Genomic DNA, 21448 nt, shown 5'->3' with positions numbered 1-21448 from the left:
TTGTGTTGAACCTTGGGTATGGAATGGAAACTCAAGTTTCCAAGGAACCTGTTCTAGAAGACAAGGTATTTAGCATACCAGTTTAAAAGTACTTGTTCTTTTAGTTCTCAGTTCACGTTAAACAGAAGATGCATTATTTTTAATATCACTAAAGGATAATTTCTTCATGCAACCTGTTTCTCTTAGAAGCTTGTCATTCTGGGATATGCACATAAGAAACGTGATTTATCTACTCATTATCAGTTGGGTTTTTGCCATTTGTTTGAGTTTTTTTTTAAGAACTACCATTTCAAACCAGGGTAGAATTTAAATTGTAAGGAAGCAAGTGTTCTGTTGCACTTGGAAGTAGGAACCTCTTCCTAAGCAATGCTAGAGAAGCTCACTTTATATTTTTTGGGTTTTTTGCAGATATAGCAATATATGTAGGTTGTTTTTTTTTTTCGGATATTAGGTATAGCAATTCACCTAGTTATTATATTCTGTATTTGGTTCTAGATAGAAAGGGAAATTAATTCTGTTCTTTTAAAATGGTCTTTTAATGATTTTCCTTTCATTTTTTGAGACTTCTTTTCTGGTCTAACATAGGTCACTAATACAAAATACATTTTTTTTTTATGGTGTGTTAACTATCATAATTCCTTAAACTGTGACATCTTAGTCTGTATTTTGCAGTACATAGTACAGCAGTTCAGTCTTACTTGGACTCTCTACAGCCTGCCAGAAAAGAGGGAAGCAGATCTATATGCAGAGGAAAATTTTAAGTGACTTTTTTTTTTCTGTTCTGTTTGAAGATGTGAAATTAACTTTTAGGTCACAGTTACTATTGCACTTCCAAATATTTGTGTGTGTGTGTACATATATAGGCATCATATAATACTAAAAGAGCAATAAGAGATCTGTAAATATGACTAGAGGTTTAGGAAGTTGGATGTGGATGTTTTTTTTTTAAGCTAATAAAAAAGCAGCATCTTCTGGCTGTTGATAATTTTCTCTTGATAGTGGCTAATAGTTTCTAATCATTAGAAAGGCTTGCAGAAAAGCAGTGTGTTGCAGAGGGGTTCTCTGGCTCTTTTATGTCTTTGGGGTTTTCTTAAGCCAGAAGTCTTTCAGTAATGTTATAGTGTCCTTCTCTGCCCCTAGGAAGGGGACAAAGGTGAGTAGTTATTTTACACAGCATGTAAAAATTGGTACCTCAATTGTATAAACTGCTGAAGGTTACTAGAGCAGCTGGCATCAGTGTTAACCTCCATCTCACTCTGCTCTCTTACACATCCTGGGAGTAATCACAAGTGCTGTAAAAGGCTGGACTTCAGGCCAGGCCAGTTAAGCCATGCTCCCAGCAGGATCAAGCAGGTCCTAAACCTTTTGGGACTTCAGGGCCTGTGGCTCTGGGTACTACTGCCTGTGAATAACAGGTCCCTACTGGTTGCTTTGTGGTTCCACCTGGTTATGACACCATTCGCTGCAGTGGGAATTTGCCAGCCCCACCATACCTGAGGATTTTTTTAATCACTCTTGGGAATAACTGCTGCTTTACTCTTGGGTGAGTATAGAATAATGTGAGTACTATTAAGAGATCAACTTACAAGTGTTAAATCTTCCTGCTTCTGAGTGGGCATCCTGGGATCTTCAATTAGAACCAGTGTTGAAAGTTGTTCTATGTTTTATCAGTATGGCTTAGCAAGCCCTGGAGCAGCCCTTTTAGCCACAGTTCATGGCAATGCCAAAAGCAGTCTAATAGCAAATATGGTCCCAACAGACCACTACCAAGTGATACCTTAATTCCTCTGAGAACTTTTTTATAATCTAGAGCACAACAGCTCATCTTTATAGGTTTTTTAAAATACAAACAGTTTAGCTATACGTAATTCATATAAGCAAACTTAAGGACAACTTACTTTTTATAAATGTGCATCTCAGTTTGAACAAATATCAGAATAAAAAGGTAGCAGAGATTGTTATTTTCTTAATGAAGCTATGCTGATCATCAGTATTCAAAATAAGCAGTTGTCCTGAAATTTAGCAGTAGTCTTTGAATGTTGCCATTGAAATGATCTGATGTATACAATTACTGCAAATTGTCCACCAGAGAGAGCTGTTGCAAAATTTAATTCCAACAGCTGTTTCATTGTTTCATTACCTTATTATGAAAATTGTAGGTACAGATGAATCAGGTACAGTATTTTCCTGGCCAAAGAAAATTGTAGGCAGTAATATCATTAAAGGGCAAATGGATATACCTAAGAAGGCATTTCTGTTTATTTAATTTAATTGGCATACAAATATTTAGAAACAAAAGAACACACACACACAAATTCCACACAAACTGCTTCTCCTTATTCTATCAGACTATCAGGAATGGGAGAAATGCTTGAAATTGCACAGAGTGCCTTTGGAGGCTCTGCAGGTGTCAGGGAGGAGGTGCAGTACTAATGCCAGCTCTCTCAGCTGAGAGAGGCTCTCCAGTGACTGCATAGCAGAAATGAGACGCACAATGCACTGGCAGCCAGCATGTAACGTAGAAACCTGGTTTACTTCATTGCAAACAAATGGACAATATATATTGTACAATATATAATAAAAATACAGCTGATACAAGTGCCACTAATTAACAAAAAAACTAATGTTAAGACTTAAAAATGCTCATTTTTGTAATATATACACTGCAGTAATAAGCCACAATAAATACATCAAATTTCATCTCATTCATAATAAATACCGAAAATATAAATACAGAAGAATACAGTTAATTTGAATAAATTATTACAACATAAGATCTAGGTTAGGTTCTGTTGAATATTATTGTAGCTTATATTACCCTTTGGCATCTTTGATGTTACAACTTGTTTAAAAAAAGGAAATTAAGGAAATGCGCAGTTCATGAAGCTTAAAATTATTTCCATATACAGATTTTAAGATGAACATTCTTTCCCTTTGCTTCTTCAAACAGTTTAAAAGCAGCAGTCCAATTAAATATCTTGTTTAACTGTTGAGACCTCCATAATGCAAGATCATCTGTAATGGAAAATGTTAAGTACATAACAATTATTTTTCTCAGAAATTAGTAATGTTAGAAGTAATGTACAAATTTTAAACTATGGCTGCAATTACACATTTTTACTAGTCCCATTTGAATGGATTACCTGTCTGAAAGACCATCAACTGAAGTGCTTCTGAGTTTATGCCATGGTGTACTATTTACCAGTTGCCAACAAAAATTTCAAAAGCAATTTAATATTTTTGTGGGGAAATATATATATATATATACACATATATATATGTATGTATACAGAGAGAGATGAACCTGCTAAAAGACAGGGTTGGACTAGACAGTGAATGTTAATATAGTCTGTTAAAACACTTTAAACATATAAAAGGTGTGGTTTTGTTTGTGTTTTTTTACAAAATTTATATTAGAAATTGAAACAAATCAAAACAATGCAACTGACATGGTTTATGTTAACAGGTATTAACGAGCACATTTGTATTCATAGTTTTATTTGTAAAAGGTTATTATACCAGAATGCAATTTAACTTAATAGATCAACTTTACTAAGACAATTATACAGGCTGAGGATCTTAGGAACAGTTTTGTAATCTACGGATTTTGACTATTTTTGCACTGTTAAATGTCTAGCGCTTATTTGACATCAAACACATTTTAAACATATTTCACAAACTACACTTCAGACATATTTCCATAGAAGTGCCTACAGTCAGTTAAAAGAAGTGCCCAGTTATTAAGCCTTGTTTACACGGGCATTTGAGACCTGAAGTTATGGTATTTGTGTGAAATGGCTTGAAAAAAGCCCCAGAATGCTTGCTTTTGGTTTTAAGAGAACCAGCTGCCAGTGCACATCATGATCTTTTCAAGAAGCTGAAAGCTGGTGCTGAATCTATATCTGAGACTCACAAATGGTTCTTTACAGTGATTCCACCACTACCCCAGCGAGATTAACCTTCATCCACAATCCAACCCAAAATTTCATTCTTAAAGAATGTATTTTAGAAGTTTAAGGTGGAGAAACCTAAAATAATTACATTCCATAATATACTAAGCCTCATTTGAAAATGCCAAGATAAAATGCTGGTAAAAGGACATTTTGACTTTGCTTTTAGCATCTCTTGCTAGCTGAGAAACTGGGTATATAAGAATACGTGCCTGGGAGCAGAGTTAACTAAAATGATTTTGGATTTGTCTTTGAAACTGCCATCAGCAAAGAGTGACATGGTAGCAATGCTTCTAGGGTGCTGCTTTTTAGGTTTTTTACCCCGTGGATTTGGATAAGTCTTTTATTTAATGGCCACCTGTGTAACTCTGGTGTGGAAAACAATGTCATTTCCTGTTTCCACTGAATTCATGTTTGGTTACAATATATTAAATAACAGAAACAATATTTCAATCTAACATGGGCAAACTTGTAGTGAATGTCTGTATACTTTTCCATCCTTGCTCTGAAGAGATCTTAATTTGCCTTTTTTCTTCCATTGTTTGTTTTTTTTTTTAATATGCTTTATTTTTCCCTTTAGAAGAAAATAATCCTCATCAATTTGCCTCTTGTTTTCATCTTTCTTTTCCTCTAAACTGTTCTTTCTATCATCCCTACACTCACTCAAGTGTTTGAAGACAAAGGATTATCTTGATCCTTGTATTAGAACAATGATGCACATTTGTATCTTCTACTGTTTTCCCTATCAAGAAAAGCTAATCCCATCTTCATGGTTTGTTGGAAAAGTGAAGTTAGAGCAGAACATACATAGAGAAAAACTTAACTTGGGTCTACTGGACATTCATTCATGAAAGAGAAGTGTCATTGCTAAGCTCCAGATTAAAATAATTGTGTTAATAAAGTACAAAATCTACCTTTTGAATTTTCTTTTTTTCCACCCCCAGCCTTGGATGAAGGACTATGATCTCAATTGAGAAGGTGCAACACAGAGCATCAAGAATATGGTTCTCCAGTCCGTGGGACCTTCTGAGGGGTGGGGGTCTGTCTAACCTTAAACACAGCAGTAGGGCAATATATATTTTAACTCTAAAATCACGGAATGGTCTGGTTAGGAAGGGACCTGAAAGACATCTAGTTCCAACCCCCCTGCCCCTGCCACTCACTAGATCATGTTCAAAACCCCACCCAACCTGGCTTTTCAAGATCTCATTCTAATCACAAAGAGCAGTAGAGTTGCCCTTGTGCTCGATTTTAATGGAAAGTCTTACTTTTCAAGTCAAACACCAACAGGAAGGAAGGATCTAAAAAGAAAATACTAAGGCTGCAAAACAGGTGTTTCATAAAGTGGATGTTCATATAAAGTAAAACCAGCTGTTAGGGTATCAGCTATTGGTATAAGCTATTAGGGTAGCAGAAAAGTCCTCAAAGATGTTACAACTTTTGTCCTTAAGTGGAAACTACACTCTGGTTTTGTTAGCCATAAAATTAAAAGCTGCCTTGGATTTAGGGGCGGAAAAAGGAAAAACTTGTGAAGAACTCAAGTGTTTGTACACTCAGACATCTTTAAAACTACATTGCACTTCTTCATCACTTCACAGTATTTGCACTTTGGATTTGACACTTCTTGGAGAAAATGGACATTAATTTGCACATTGACAATGATTACAGAGAATAGCAAAATTAAGAATATTTAAAAAACTTTGAAATACTGAAAAGGCAAACACTGAGATTTCTCATACCAAGGAACATGTACTAGACTCTGTTTTGAAAATAACAGCTTTCTACCATTTTAAAAAAATAGTAATCACATTTAGTATTTTAGAAATAAATTCTATAGAATATATTCTCTGAGTTAATTCTAGATTTTCAAAGTATTTTACATCAACTGTCCTGCAACCGTAATAAAGCAGATGACAGAATTACTCTTTAGTCTCAGCAGGAAAGCATAACACCCCAAAATGCTTTTGGGCGTTCTGTGTCATCCCCTTCTGTTCCTGACTGTTTCAAGAAATAAAACAACTGGCACAATGAACATCAGTTTATAAAACTCATGAGCTGTAACAGTGGAGACCCTTATTTAACAAATGCCATTTAAAAGGATATCATGAGTCTGTCTTGCTTTATGTTTGAGTAAGGATACCTGCATTACTACAGGAGCAGCCTAGACAAGGAGTTTCAACTGAGAGGATTCAGCTGGCAAAAGAAGACAACATGCAGAGGAGTAAGACTGCTTGTTGCTGCCAAGTATGGTGTTGCAGGAAAACTACAATCTTGCTGCTCAAATGTTAAGCACTAGACAGGTAAATGTATAGTCAACACAGCTTTTAGTGTAATTTTTCACTGTGAAATTTACTTTTTAACTTCTGCTCATTAATCCAGTCTAAGGAAAGGAGAGCTCATTGCAGCTGTTTTCACTAACTTTTCACGTTAGTGAAAAGTTTCTGGTCACTTCTGAGCTGGGCTGGGCTTGGCTTAATTTGGAAAATGGCATAGTCTGCAGTACAAAAATTTAGTTATGATGCCAAAACACAAGAATAAAATGGTATTTTACCTGTTCTATAGAATTATGTTTATCACGGTATCTCCAAGTACATTACAAACCAGAGCACAGAGAACACAATGACACAACACGACAAAGGCAAATTCTCCTCTGTCTGAGCCCAGGATCTCTATCCAGTGTATCACATTTCTGTTAGGAACTAAAAAACCCCCTTTATATCAGTTTTGCATACAAATATATGTATATGATCTTTAACAAAGCAGCTGTGTTTGTGAAGGCAATGTGATCAGTTTATTAGCAGATTTACTGAAATGAAACAGCCAGATCAGGTTAGAAACTGGATCTGGCCTGGGATCAGTCAGCAGTCTAGTGAGTAACAGCACCACTAATCCCACACTGGAGTCCTGCAGCACTTGGACCAAAGGCAGGATCCCACTGTTAACAGAGCAGGGGAGCAGCTGAACCTTATCTATAGCAAGTCACAGTTACCATGGAGTGGAACCAATGGCATTAGAATAAAAAAGTCAACTCCAATTATGATTCAGTAGCTGGAACTTATGTAAATAAAAACTGCAAAGCTTTACAAATCTAGAATTTTCTGATCTAAGTAGCATACAGCTCAACAAAAAATATTAGAAGCTTCTACTGACCAGCTTTTAATTTTAAGTATGTTTGAATTGACATGAGTAACAGCTCTTAAGCAACAATTGCAATTGCTTAATTGTGCCAACAAAATTCTAATTCCATGTCTAACATCAATTAAATCTTTATATATATTTAACAGTGCACCATCTTATAGGCAAAAGAGCATCTGCTTTTAGGTGCTGTTCCAATAATGGTCTGTGTGAAAATTCCAGTTTGTTTCAAGAAAGGGAAATACTTTTGTTTGACTCATTCTTGTGAACAATGCAATATGATCACAAATATATACCGGGCTTCTCAGCAGTGTTTATCAGTTGCCAGATATCTTGAAAATAAAGCTGATAAAGACTATCAGTAATGTAGATATTTTCACAAATAATACGCTGTGTTGATTCAGAAGCAAATACTGCTGGTTATCATTTAGTAACATAATGCTTTTATCACAAAGAAACAGCCTACCCAAAATGAAAGGACTGGTTATCAACATGAATATTAACCAGCTGGGAAATGGGACACAGCATGTATTATTATACACTAGCCCAGAAAATAACACTAAAATAAAAATAAAAAAATAAATCAAAGTTTAATCAAGTGATGGGAAACTTGACTCTCAACTGATTTCTACATCCTACTCAAGATTTCAGCTAAATTGACCTACCTGTTTTGGTCAGGGTTTCAACTATTTTTTTAATCACTCTAGTCAACTTACACATGCTAGAAAAGGCTTCAGCTTTGTTATTTGCTGGCATGGATTTGGCTTGGCAGCAGGTTTAACCTCTCGAAAAAAAGAGTGGTTACATGTTTCTTCCTCAGTATGAGTTTATCTATTTTAGAAGGCATGGTGGTATTATTAATAGTAGCTACCAGGAACTCTCCATGAATTATAAACAGACTTGACTTTATAACTTACTGTAAGAACTAAAGCAGATTTCTTTACTTTGTATCTTGAGACTAAATAGTGATCACAAAATATATTGCATCGAAAGAAAAGTATTATTAGTCAAATTATCACCACCCAGTCAATTTGGAATATTTTTTCAACTTAAATCTTCATTCTGCACATTTTACTTTGTGACTCCCAAGAATGAGCAAACATGGGGAAACAGTGTATCACAAATGCTTTACATAGTCCCCACTCCCTCTACTTCTCTCCTACAAGGTACTGCTTGTTATCCTATGCTGCAGGCTTTAGAAAATTTGGCTATATTGACCCCTGATGCACCAATGGCATGGAACATTTACATCCAAATACTCCAAAGTTTTTACAGATGCTAGTATTACAGAGGACTGAGATCAGAAATCTGTGCCAATGGTAATACTAAATAACCATCACCTCAATATTTAAAGCTATCTGAGAAGTATTTTGTAAAGTTAATCACTTACTGTGCTTGCTGATACTATTAAAGATACTTTTCATGTGAAAGCACAGGGGCCAAGAAAATAATTTCTTATTGCTCAGTAAGGACATGAGTAACAAAGCAAAAGATTTAATTTAACTTTCCCCTGAGAGAAATACCCCAGTAAAGTGTGTGGCTCTCCAGCACAGTCTGAAGTTAAAGAGCTGCTACTCATCCTCATCTACTGTCCAGCTCAAGCAGAAGAGATTTGTGCTTTTGGTGCTGGTGTTAAGGGAGTGCCTAAGTTAAGCCCGCTGTTAAAGCAAGACCCCTATATACACACAAAGACTTGTTATATTTGCCCTTAGAATATCCTGAACAGAATAATTTATTCTTAAGTGCAGAACTTTAAGGACTAGCACTTTTCTCTTTAAAAATCATGGGTATTTGCTGTATGGCATTGGAGAACACAGGCACTTACCTGGCAACTCAGCCTTAGAGAGAGAGACTAGAGTGGTCTGTGACTGTGAGGAACAGAGGCTGTGGAATTGCTGAGCCAGGTAACCAACATGAGTGTGCTTTCCCAGGAGATGGAATACTTTGCAAGTTTGGAATCCAGTCCCTAGAGAACTAGACTTTACAATGCAGTTCATATAAAACATGTAGGACTTCTTGTGGAAACAAATAAATAAAAAACCTTTCCAGCTACTACATGGAGTAAAAATATTTTGCTAATTTAGCATAAATACGAGAAATCACTTTGCCCAGATTTCATATAAAAACAATTAAGTTAGCTCTTTTTTTTTTTTTTTTTTGAAAAGCGTATTTTACATCGGCAGTTTTTCTACTGGAGTACTGTACATGATTTAAAGAGCTTCTAACCAGAAGAATCACTGTTACAGAGATAAAATTTACACTGTGTTTACATGCACACTGTTAACCAACTAGATTTGACACAGATAAAAACTAAGATGCTGATCCATATTTTGACAAACAAGACAGACCTACATTTCAACTACTTGATGTATAATAAATGAAATCTCAGTATTAGAAGAACAAAAATGCTGAAATAGATTTTGAAATCAAAATAAGGCAGTGCAGAATTACCAGTGCAGAGAAAAGCTGATTCCTATGCCTCCTTATCTAGACAAAAGCAAGGTTGTTTAATAAATTAGTTTCATTCCTATTTAAAAACAAGTGGATCACAATATAATGGATATCCAATAGATGCACGTGTTCTTTTGTTTGCAGACTTTTGTAGATACAAAGTTTCTGAAGCTATTTTTCCTCACTGAATGGACTGTTTCCTAATAAGACCAAATGGTACTAAATTTCAGATACAATCAGAAGTCCACAAAAGCCAGTCTTGTATGTCATAAAAATTTAGGCAATCTAGACACTTGAACATTTTTTTCCATGCTTTATTTAAACTTTGATCAGTAAGGCTCTTCTTTTATAAATTGCATACTAACAAATTCATAAACTGGCTTGGGAGAAATGTACAGGTTTTTTTACAGTGAATTTTAAGATCTTACATTGCCTCAGGGTCTGGAGCTATGGCATTTCTCCGAAGAGGTTCACAGTTCCCGCAGTTCCTACAGTACTGCAAAGTGGCACTAAAGTGCGTAAGGATCTGAACGGTGGCTGGGCTGAAGGTGCTGGGTGAGCTTAAGCTACTGCTTTGCCATTATATACAAGATCATTCTTCTTTGGGGAGGGGGTACTAGTTCTGGAATGCCACTGATTTTAGTTTTAAATGGAGGATTGTCTACCTTTTAGAAGATGTGAATACCCCCTTTCTGACTCTTCTGTTTTTCAAGAACAGTAAAAGAGAAAAATAGTACACTCTAAAAATGTGTTTCAAGATGATTTATCAGAAATAGTATTAGGAAAAAATAAAGAAGAATACAAGATACTCCAGATGAAAAGTGGACATGCTCTTCGTAAGTAACTACGGATCTTCTGCTCAAATGAACATGCTGTTCATTTTTATCAAAACATGAATATTAAACTACCATAAATAAAATACAAACAGTACAGAACAATTAAAACTTTTTTTTTCATACAGTAGTTATTTTTACATTAAACTTACCATCAGATATGTTGAAAATTAGGACTCTAAACATGATTATTTCAAAGTATCATTTCTAACAATCTTGCACAGGCCCGACAGTCAAAAACATGGAAGTTTTGATTCAGATAGCTTGGCAGGTTTCACGTACGTTCATAGGCAGGCTACTTTGAAATATGTTTGGTGCGTTTTTTACTTATCTGTTTTATTTTTATCAAAAAAAAGGTTTGAATATTTTTATTTAAATCTTTACATGAACTGGTTTTGTGCAATACCACTGCCAGTGTAGCTTGAGAAAACAAAATGTATCTGGAACATTGACTAGTCCAAGTATTGTCTACCTCTTAAAAAAGTAAGTTTCTAGGAAAATCCAATGGGAGTGAATTTTAACACAGGAAGTCAGTCCTAGAATAATTTAATTTTAAACAGGCACCGTCTCTACCACTGGTGATTTGATGCACTCTTCGTGCAGTCTGCTCTTTTCTGGGAGGTTTAGAGAATTCTCAGCAGGGTGCTCCTGCACATGACTGTCACCATTCAAAGTTGAAACAAAGCCATCTTGAGAAGGACCTTTCAAGTATGAGTGAAATTCCACTGGTGGGTGACTTGGCCTATGCTCAGTGTACAAACTGTTACAGGGAGCACTGCCATCCCCTTCAGAGGATGAGCAGCAAACAATCACTGAGGGGTTTGCAGAAGGGTAATGAGGGCTGCTAAAAGTTTCCTCTGATGGCCGTGTGTAGTCAACAAACTGTTCTGAAGTCATGTTGTAAGGCACCAGAGAAAGACTACCATTCTTGACAGCATCCCTTTCTGAGTAAGTCTCACCGATCTGGTTAGCAGTGCCAGCAACGTGGTTCTCTATTTGGTAATACAGAGTTGAAGAGTTAGTATAGTATGAGGCATTTTTAGAGTGGTTTTCATGCACAGCAGTTCCATCAGAGTAGCAAAGGACAGAAGGAAGAGGCACCATATCAGCATGGGAGCTCATACTTTCTACAAAATCATCTGCTTTTTCTTCCTCCTCATCTTCCTCCTCATCTTCCTCTTCCTCTTCATCATCATCTGATTCACTAGGGGCTAAACTCTGGGTACTAGAATCTGTAACTCCACTACAAAAGCTACTCCCATCTTCCTCTTCCTCCTCTTCCCCTGGGCAGTCCAAGTCCTCAGCTGACTGAGAATGCATAACTGTAGCCGGGGGTTCGGTTTCAATCTCAAAATTTTCTGCAATCGAATATTCAACTGGATGGGGTCCTGGACTCATGGAACTACTGTGTGCACTTATCTCAGTGTGACAGCCATTGAGTGCTGGAACTTGCTGCTCTCTATTTTTCTCCAATTCAAGTTTCATTATTGTGTGCAAAAAGTGAGTCCGTACACGGATAGGGTTAAATTCGATTCTACCTGCTGTATTGCTACACCCTTCTTTAGTGCAACCACATGGAAAAGACATACGATCCACCTTTTAAAAAAGAGAATACAGATTAGCAGTAAGAAGCAAAAGCCTGGTGACATGACAGAGCCTAGACAGCCTAGAGAAATACAAAGGTGAAGTAGGATTCACCTTGAGAAGCGCTGGTAGAATAAGTCAAAGCTAACAATCATTTAGAGAATCAGCCCTGGAGTTTAGCAGTACTGAGAGAACAGTAACCTGGGGCCGGGACATGCTCCACTATTACAGAGAAGGGAAAATTGATTTTGTTCCAGAGGTGAAAGTATTGCACAGTGGAACAAAAAACATGTAGCTTTTCAATTTCTTGATCTGCTATAGCTTTACTTCATTTTGTGCTTAAATCCAGGCAAAAGCATTACCAGAAACACCTTAAAATTTGGTAAAAATCGTGGAAACTAGACACTCATTGAAACAAATGATATACAAAAACCTTTATAAAGTTACCAATTGGGACACCTGATCTCAGAAAATAGGAACAGAAACTCAAGTGCATTTTCAAAGGTAAGCCAGCCGATTCTAGATGCAATATGGTAAACTCAACAGACAGGGCATAGAACTTCTACATCCAATATCTTAAACTTTTGAAAATGTGACTGAATCCATGTGTTGGCAAGTTTGATTAGACAGCCTAAGGTCTGTGACTTTCACCTGCGCTGTAACATCTAAACATTTAATATGTGCACGAGAACCACAAAACACAATCCAGCTCATCTTCCCCACATGTGGAGATGAAAACAGGAACAGCAAAGAGACTACATTATTTAAAATAGCAGAGAAAGTTTAGCTTGGACTTATGAGATGATGAAAAATGCATTCAGGAAGAAAACTCAGCTGCACAACAGCACCTCAGCAGAACTAGCAGAAATATCTTTTAGGGAACATTTTGGGACATGTACAGCTGACACTATGCAAATGTACAATATGAAATACCTCTTCAGTCTGCAGAGGAAAAACCTGCTATATTAGCAGATAAATTTGCATGTAGGCAGTAAAAAGGTATCATGCACAGGTTTTAATTATCACGCACATTACATAAAGGACAGTATTGCAGAATGTAATTTATTGTTTCCCAAGGAGTTTGGACTATAATTCACATTTGGAGTGTCTGCTAATTTTTTCTAAAATAAAAGGTAATATCCCTTCTGAAATCTGCAGGCTACTTATTCTTCTGTTGTCTGCATTTGCCTATTTAGATAAAGGCTCAAAAGGAGTATGAGGAGCAGAATACTTGTATAAGAACAAAAAACTACCCTAAGCCATGAATGTGCCTAAAATCATACTGAATATAGGAGATTGTAGTGATTGCCCAGTATATAACATTAAAACAGGGCTTTAAAAAATAGTTTGGACATCCACAAGTGTTATTGCCTTTCCAATAGTTATAACTTCAAGAACAGAAACTACACACATGTGCATGGACACACAACCTTCCCCCTCCCCAGACAATTAAATAGTGACAATAATGTAGACATTTACCTGACATTTTATGCCTGCAAGACTGCAGGTGCAAGTTTCTGGGTCACAGAACACACGGCAGTCACAGCCACAATCCTCCCTGGACAGGCGGATGGCTCGCAGCTCGTGCTTTTCCTCCACGTCGATCTTCTTCACGCCAGAAGCTCGCAGCAACGCCCGCCGCTTTTTTGTAGGCAGGGGCTGGAGAAAGAAGTACTCATCTACTTCAGTGTTGTCTAGATCAATATCATCATCAGAAATGTCATCCAGAGTCAGGGTGTTGGCTTCCTCAGATTCCACCGTACCATTCTTTGTCATCTGTTGCACAGAACAATTAACAAAGTCCTTAAACAACGCTCACGTGTACGTCACATCACAGATATCAGATATCAGTATGTGACATGCATCATCAATCTACAAAGCTGTATGTAAAAATGCTGCATAACTGCCAGGAAGTTCCAGAAAATCATCATAGGTAAGCAAGTATTTCTTTCACATTTAGAATATTAATTAAAAACACATTTTTAATACCAAGTTTGTAATGAAGGTAAGAAATTATCTGTTCTTTATTTACCTAAATTTACTGTTTGCCATGAGCTGCTAGATCTTATGCCTTTCTGAAATCTAGTCTTCTCTGTATTGTTTCACAAGATAATTTTTGAGATCTTAATTGATTCCTGTCTCTGAGCTCTCTGAAATTCTTAAATATCCCTTTTGAGACAGCAATGACGCTACTAACATGGATTCTGATTATGATGCATCACAGGTTTGTAAAATGGTATATTTTATGTACTACTCCATTTTCTGTTATACATTTCACAGGTCTGCCTGGCCCTGGGACAGTGGGGACATTATTTACACCAGGTATTTCAATGTGTTAGTTCAGTAAGGTAGGAAAAGCTACATTAGAAGTCATCCTTTTTCCTGTACATTCTACAGAGAGAGAGGTAAATTCACACAGGGATTAGATTCATCTGAACTAGCTGCCTGAAGCTAATACCTCACCATACACACAACTCAGCCTGAATACTTCAATCCAGAACGGCATTATTGGTTATATCTTTTCATTTTATATTAACAAGGTAAAACTGAGTGTATTTATGTTTCTTTCATTTATTTGCTTTTTTGTTTAATATATAATAGGGGAATGATCTACCTAAGAAATCTGATTTCTCTAGTTTTATATACAAGGGCTCAAACCACTCCTTAAGCAGATCACTGTTATTTAATCTAAGTTTAAAACTGTGGAGGGAGAAAAATTCTAATCCCTGCTCCTGCAACTAGTTTACTATTTTATTTAATTACTGTTTAATAAAAATTAACTTTTAGGGCTCTTACCCATGAGGTGAATGCTGTAACTGGTCAGCACACAAAGGCACCTACAGAACCATACCAATCCTGTCACGTATTGCTCCTCCTCCTCCTGCAAATCTTGGCTACTTTTCTCCACAGCAGAAGAGCATTAGGGACTGGCCTCCAGTGATGTGCTGAATGCCACATGCTTCCTGGAGGCTGGAACATCACACCTGTGCCACCACCCAGCACTTTGTCATTTCAAAGGACCTCAGCTCCTGACTCCTTTGCAGGATGATTTCCTTGTTGCCACCTCTAATTTTTTTTTTTTTCCCTCCGTTTTGCCACACAAAGAACAAATGAATTAATAAAAGGAAAAGCTATAATTTCTCAAAAAAGTAACTGCGTAACTACAGAGGGAGGAAGATCATCAAAAAGTACCAAATAAATTTTCCAGAATTTCAGGCAAACATTACGCTCTCTTGATTGTCATAATATTGCTCATCTGAATTAAACTTGATAGTAGATGGGTAAATTGCCTCATAAATATGAAGGTTAATGTCATAACCACAGAAAAAAGGCCAATGAATATGTGAAGCCTTTGGGTGAAATTCAGACCCACTCAGTAAAACAGGGTGGACACCTCTGCCTTGCCCTAGTTGGAATTTATTCTTTACGACTTCCCACAAAGGGAACCTACTGTGCCCACAGAGCAGAGAGCCTTAACATCACTGCTCTCATGTTAATAATGTTAATAATGTTAATTTCAGGAGGCATTATGAGTAAACAATAAAGACTCTCTTAGGTAATTTTTTGTGCTTACTCATGCTTTCTCAAATGATTACCTTGTACCTTTTATTTGATATGATGGCTTTTACATCCAGAATTTTCACACTCTGCTGCTAATAAGTGTTTATGCTCCTGTCAGCAGTGTTTACATCAAAGTGCTGGTACTAAATGGCCAAAGTGACTTGAAAATAATTTCGCAGCCTTTATCTGCTTTTAGTTAGAGATGTTTCTTATTTGGCCCTTTGCTTTTAGCAACACAAACAATAAACAGTACCTAATATTACAGAAACTCAATTTCAATATATTCCTGTATTTTTATCTTTTAACAGGTTCTACATGAGCAAATACTTTCTACTCACTGATTTGTATATTTTAATGGAATCCAAAAAAATAAAAAAATATCACAGAGAAACTGAAATTAAAAACCACACTGAAAATGTTACTTTCTATTTACATAATGGTTTTCAAAGAGAAAAACCTCTGACTAAACTTAATTCTACTCCATTTTCTCATTTTCTCCATTTTTCTGTGATGTACAGTTATTTTTAATGCAAATTCTGATTAGCACATTTTCATTAAATTAATAGTAGTTTTGCTGACATAACTGCTGGCACTGTCACCTTAGAATGCCACATTTCCTTTTTCATTCCTTTAGAGACTATGTGAATGACCAAGCAGCTCTTCCATCTCTGCAATGAAAAATCAGCAAGGGCCTGTTTTCTTAAGCAAACAAAACATGCTCAGTGCTTCACAGTGACTTTTCAGTAATTCACCAAGTCCTGGATTTTCTTTTCATGTTTGAAATTCTCTTTTTTTTTAAACCCAAGCACATAATCAGGGATGCAACTGAGGTTAATGGACTAGCTAAAACAGGAAGATTTTAATTGCCTATGTCTTTATACATGCTCCAGATGAAAAGGAATATTTCACTCTAGTAAAAGATTTAACAACAGTCAGATGAAAATAAGGAATGCAAATAAGGCTCTCCTTATTCACTGAATACTTATGAAGAGAATTTGCAGAAACTTAATAATCTTAATAATCATCCACTCAAACAAGTGGCTGGGAAGATGGAAAAATATGTATTTGGAAAACGAGCAGAAAGTATGGTCTGTGACCCCAAAACAGACTGGGCGGAAGTGAAATAAGTGAATTAAGGTGTTACATCCCAGCCAAGAGCAGGGTTAGGAAAGGATGAAGAGCCAAGCTCCAGTGCATACAGGCTAAAAGGCCTCATCTGTTCTTTTGAGGTGATTTTCCTTGATTTACTTTCTATCTAAGAAAAGAAATGTGTAATATTTGTGTGCTTGACTATTCTTTACTCACTCCACTGGGGATTCCTCTCTTTGAGCTGATTCCTGGAAGTCAGCCAAGGGATCTACAGCCAGTCATCAGTTACACAGCACAATTCACACTTGATGCTCTGAAAATCCTGCGATGTGAGATGTTACAGGTGTAACTTCTATCAAGTGATAAGTCACTGACACTCTACTAGCCAACCTGTCCAATTATCTGTCTTTGATTCACCTTCATCCTGAGTGGTTTTATGTTTGTTCTATGACATTCAAATTTTATGACCTTATGAATTTTAGAATCTGTTTAGCTATGAAAAAACCCCAAACAGTTAGGAGACTGAAAAAATTAATTGCAAATGTAAGGATCATGCACACTTCCTCAGGCCCTGAGACAAAGAACTCATGAACTCATAGTTCATTCTATGGAAAAAATGCTTAAAGGCATTTCTTAAACTTGAAGGGTGCCACTTTTCTCTGTACAACTATAGAAACAGAGACGTAGTATCACAAAAGAAGATGTGCAGCACAGAAGCTTGGTTACAATACTAAATACTGTTCAGTTTTAATTACAGGATTCATCTGAAAGAGTTAAAAATATATGCAATGCAATCCATGACACAAAAAACCAGAAGTTCTGCTGCCAATTTTAAAGCAGCAGAAGGAACACACTCCCTTTCCCTGTTCTCCTTTACTCAAAATCAGAGTTTCTTTCCTCTCCTATGTTGTATTCAAAAGCACAGCTTTATTGGGAAGTTGGTCCCAGAAAGGCCAATGGTATCCCCGGGTGCATCAATGAAGTGTGGCCAGCAGGTTGAGGGAGGTGATCCTGCCCCTCTGCTTGGCCGCATCTGGAGTATTGTGTTCAGTTCTGGTCTCCACAGTTCAAGAAAGACAAGGAGCTACTGGAGAGGGTCCAGTGGGGGCCACAAAAGTTTGGGGTCCGAAGCATCTCTCTTGTTATGGAGACTGTGGGAGTCTGGAGAAGACTCAAAGGAGCCTCATTAATGCACATGAATATCTCAAAGGGGCTGCCAAGAGCATGGTGTCAGACCTTTTTCAGTGGTACCCAGCAGAACAATGAGGAGCAATACACATAAACTAAACCACAATAAATTCTACTTCAACATGTGGAAGAACTTCTTTACCCTGAGGGTGGCAGAGCACTGGAACAGGCTGCCCAGGGAGGATGTGGAGCCTCCCTCTCTGCAGATGTTCAAAATCCACCTGGACACATTCTGCTGTCACCTGCTCTAGGTGAACCCTGCCTTGGCAGGGGCTGTTGAGCAGACGATCTCCAGAAATCCCTTCCAATATTAAAAATTCTGTGATCTTGTGAAAACCAGCCAGGATTTGTTCTGACTAGCTAAACTGACATAGATGGTTGATTTATCTGACACATTTATTCTTTAATGGACATTCTCTGATTAAATAGTATAGACACACAATCTGAATTACAATTACAATACATACACAATCATTGATATACTGAAAAAAAAAATATTTTAGTATCACTGCTTCTTACTTTTTCCCAAATTCACTCAAGTTAGCCAAGAAAGAAGCTCTTTCACTTTCTGTATCAATAATGCTACTATTCTCTTCTCGAATAGGCCATTGGGCTTAGAAGCCTCATTCCCTTCCTGGCACTTCCAAACTTCTGCCGGACACCTTCTTCAAGGCTAACTCCCACCACTTTCTGCTTTTATTTTCCTTTCTGTAGAAAACACGGAGTAAAGAACAACCTCCCTGTAAAGCACTTGGAAGCACACAGCAACTATAACAGCACTTGGTATAATCAAGCAAAAATACAACTTCAGTAAAATTAGAAAACTCTAGGAAAACATCAATTTCAACTGAAAATGGACTTCATAGAAGGTGATTGTTTTGTTTAACACACACAAACACCTTGGGCCCCTATAGCTCTGACATTGTTCAGTTAAATTAGGGCAGAGATCAAAGTCTTAGACAAGCTTTACCTTTAACTTTAGAGAATTGAGCTTCTCCTCCCTTAGATGCTCTCTCAACATCTCTCGGTGGAGCCTCTCCTGTTCCATGGCAAACTCTCCCAGGGTATACTGGCGCACACTGTTGTGACGCGTGGACATTCCCAGTGTGCTTCCTCCTTGGCTGGGAACACTGGTGAAGCCTTGCCTTCTCGTGAAGTAATACACAGTAACACAGTTAAAATGGACATTCTTTGTTCTCTTCCGCTTCTCTCTCTTCAGGATTGAAGAAGCTGCAACAGAGGCAGATTTTGGTGTGAATGGTAACTTGCAGTCAGGCAGCAGATGTGCTAAGATAAAGGGAACTGCACAAGTGACAATACCTGACCACACAGACACCATATTCCAAGGTGAGAAGAATGAGAAGATAACATTAGAAATATTTACCACATATGCAAAGCCAGAAGCCACTACAAGCTGTTACAGCCATGAACACCATTGTCTACTTCAGAAGAGAAAGACTTGGCCAGGAAAGCATTTCTTTCCCATTACATCATAAAAATGTTTTATCCTTTTACCAAGAAAGCAACCAAATCCCAGCAAAAGAAACCTCTTTCAGTGTCACCATACAGATGGTGATCCACTGACTTGAACCTCTTCCAACCACTGCCAACAAAGCTGCACAAGGCAGCAGAGATCCACATCGCTACAGCCCTGAGTCACACTGACAGAAAAGATTAGTATATCCTATAATCTAATTTGTGATAAATTATGTTGGAAAAAACTGTAATAACAGTATGTTTAGTGTTTCATACTGTCTCAAAAATTCATACCATCATCATCACCACTGACTGATATAGAAATAATCCTGACTAGCAGTGAGATCCACTTTGTTTTTCTTTACCTTCATCCACCTTTCTGCTGCCATCCACTGAATATGTGTGTGTGTACACAGTCTAACATGTAGAATTCTGACAAAAAAATTAAATCTAGTATTTTCTAACTCTTTTCTGATTCCACTCATACCTTTGCTCAGGTTTTTAAATAAACATATGCAGTAACATATGAAACTTGTTTAAAAAAACGCCAGATTTTAACTGTTAAATATTCTTCTTTTGGTTCTACAGACACTTAGAAACTCCTTCCCATGAAACTGATCTATTGTTTCTCGCTGATAATAGCTGCATGCCTTTAGAGGAAATAAAAAAAGACACACAAACCTTAGAGAAATAGGGACACTCCTTGATTTTTAAGATGAGCAGTCCAATTTATTTGATTTGTTGCAAAATAGCAGCAGGTTATTGAGAATGCAGCTTATAAGTCATTGCTTTGCAGTTTATAGGCAACAACTGCAGGTGTGTGCAGGTACAAATGAGAGACCTCATTGGCAGAATTCAGGCAGTAAAGTGATTGAAATGTGCCTGACCACTCCTGAATGGCTTGCAATCGTTCTTTAAAAGCAGTAAGAGCAACAAGATGTACACTGATAATCTAGAATTCCACCATTTCTAGAGATGGGACCCACCTGGCCCTCAGGTCTGGTTTCGTAAAGGGTTTATTGTCACAGGTAAAACATAGTTCAGTTATTATGTTGTGAAATGTTAATCACTACCAACATAAATCCACAAACTTCTACATGAAGCAAAACTGTCAAAACACCCAGCATTATCTACCAAACTGTGGGAAAACCAAGTATATTAGAAAATAAAGCCAATGTGTCCAAAGTACAGACAGTGTATCCCACAGACATTATCACAAAACTCTTTGTGGCTCACTATAACAGGATTACTTTTCCTAAATACTAATGAGCTGCTAAAAGTATGGTAAAGTATATGGTTTGCTATGTAAGCAACAGGCACTTCAGACCTTCTGCAGGTATGCTGGATTATAAATATAAAACAGACAAATAAGATCAGATCCTGTTACTCATATGCTGCCAGTAAAGTGTGTTACAAAAAGAAGGTGTAGCTTGTACAAAAGGAAATCAAAAGACAAATTCTGTTACATTAGGCATATTTAACTTACATCCAAGTTGAAGCAAATCTCATATAAACAGAGCTTGTAAAAAGTATTTATAGGAAGCCTTCAGTGAGGGAAGAGGGTATTTCATTAGCAGACTAGTTGGTAGGGATGTGTCAATTTTACATTATATTAAATATGGTTTTAATGTGCTCTTCTTCTTCATATATACCACAGTTCCAAAACAAAACTACCTTTAATAAAACCAATTTTTAGCATTTTTAAGATGGGGTAATTTTCATACTGAGACATTCTTTCAATATAACATAAAAGCAAATACTCAAAATCAGAACCTGCACTGCCAATATGTTCTAATACATAAGAAATGCATGTTAAAAAAAAACCCTTTTTATGCTGAATGATGTATCTAAACCATTCTGGGGTGTACCCAATTTCTGATATCAGGATCAATGTGATTTAAATCTCAACTGGATGATGCCTCTATTTCAGAATAAATACTGGCAGCTACTGAAAGGCAGGCAGCTTTTTTGCCAAATGAATGAACCAGTCACAAATGAAATGAGAAATAAAACTATTGTAAAATACCCAAGGAAAAAAAAAAGGAAAGCTGCTCTTGAAAAAAAAAAATATATACACATACATTTCATGAAGAAATCAAAGGTAATTGCACCTGTAAATCCCACAAGTTAGAGAATCACACAAATCTTTGAACCCTCATCTGTAAACCAGAGTATCTATGA

At 36.8% G+C, this 21448-nt stretch overlaps 1 protein-coding gene across 5 annotated transcripts in view; it reads right to left on the bottom strand.

Annotated features, from left to right (window-relative positions):
• Positions 1-2514: 2514 nt before the first annotated feature.
• Positions 2515-21448, bottom strand: part of CSRNP3 (cysteine and serine rich nuclear protein 3) — a 99218-nt gene continuing 80284 nt past the window's right edge. For all 5 annotated transcript variants that reach the window (XM_072932195.1, XM_032749588.3, XM_072932196.1 and 2 more), the window contains 4 exons: positions 18762-19021; positions 13433-13729; positions 8911-11965; positions 2515-3015 (listed from right to left, as the gene is read on the bottom strand). In XM_072932195.1, the coding sequence (XP_072788296.1) occupies positions 10922-11965; positions 13433-13729; positions 18762-19021 (1601 nt within the window). In that variant the 3' untranslated portion in view covers positions 2515-3015; positions 8911-10921. The remainder of the gene's footprint in view (positions 3016-8910; positions 11966-13432; positions 13730-18761; positions 19022-21448) is intronic.

This window comes from Taeniopygia guttata, chromosome 7 (genome assembly GCF_048771995.1).
Source record: "Taeniopygia guttata chromosome 7, bTaeGut7.mat, whole genome shotgun sequence".
NCBI classification, from domain to species: domain Eukaryota; kingdom Metazoa; phylum Chordata; class Aves; order Passeriformes; family Estrildidae; genus Taeniopygia; species Taeniopygia guttata.
This window is presented reverse-complemented; position numbering and strand designations above follow the sequence as displayed.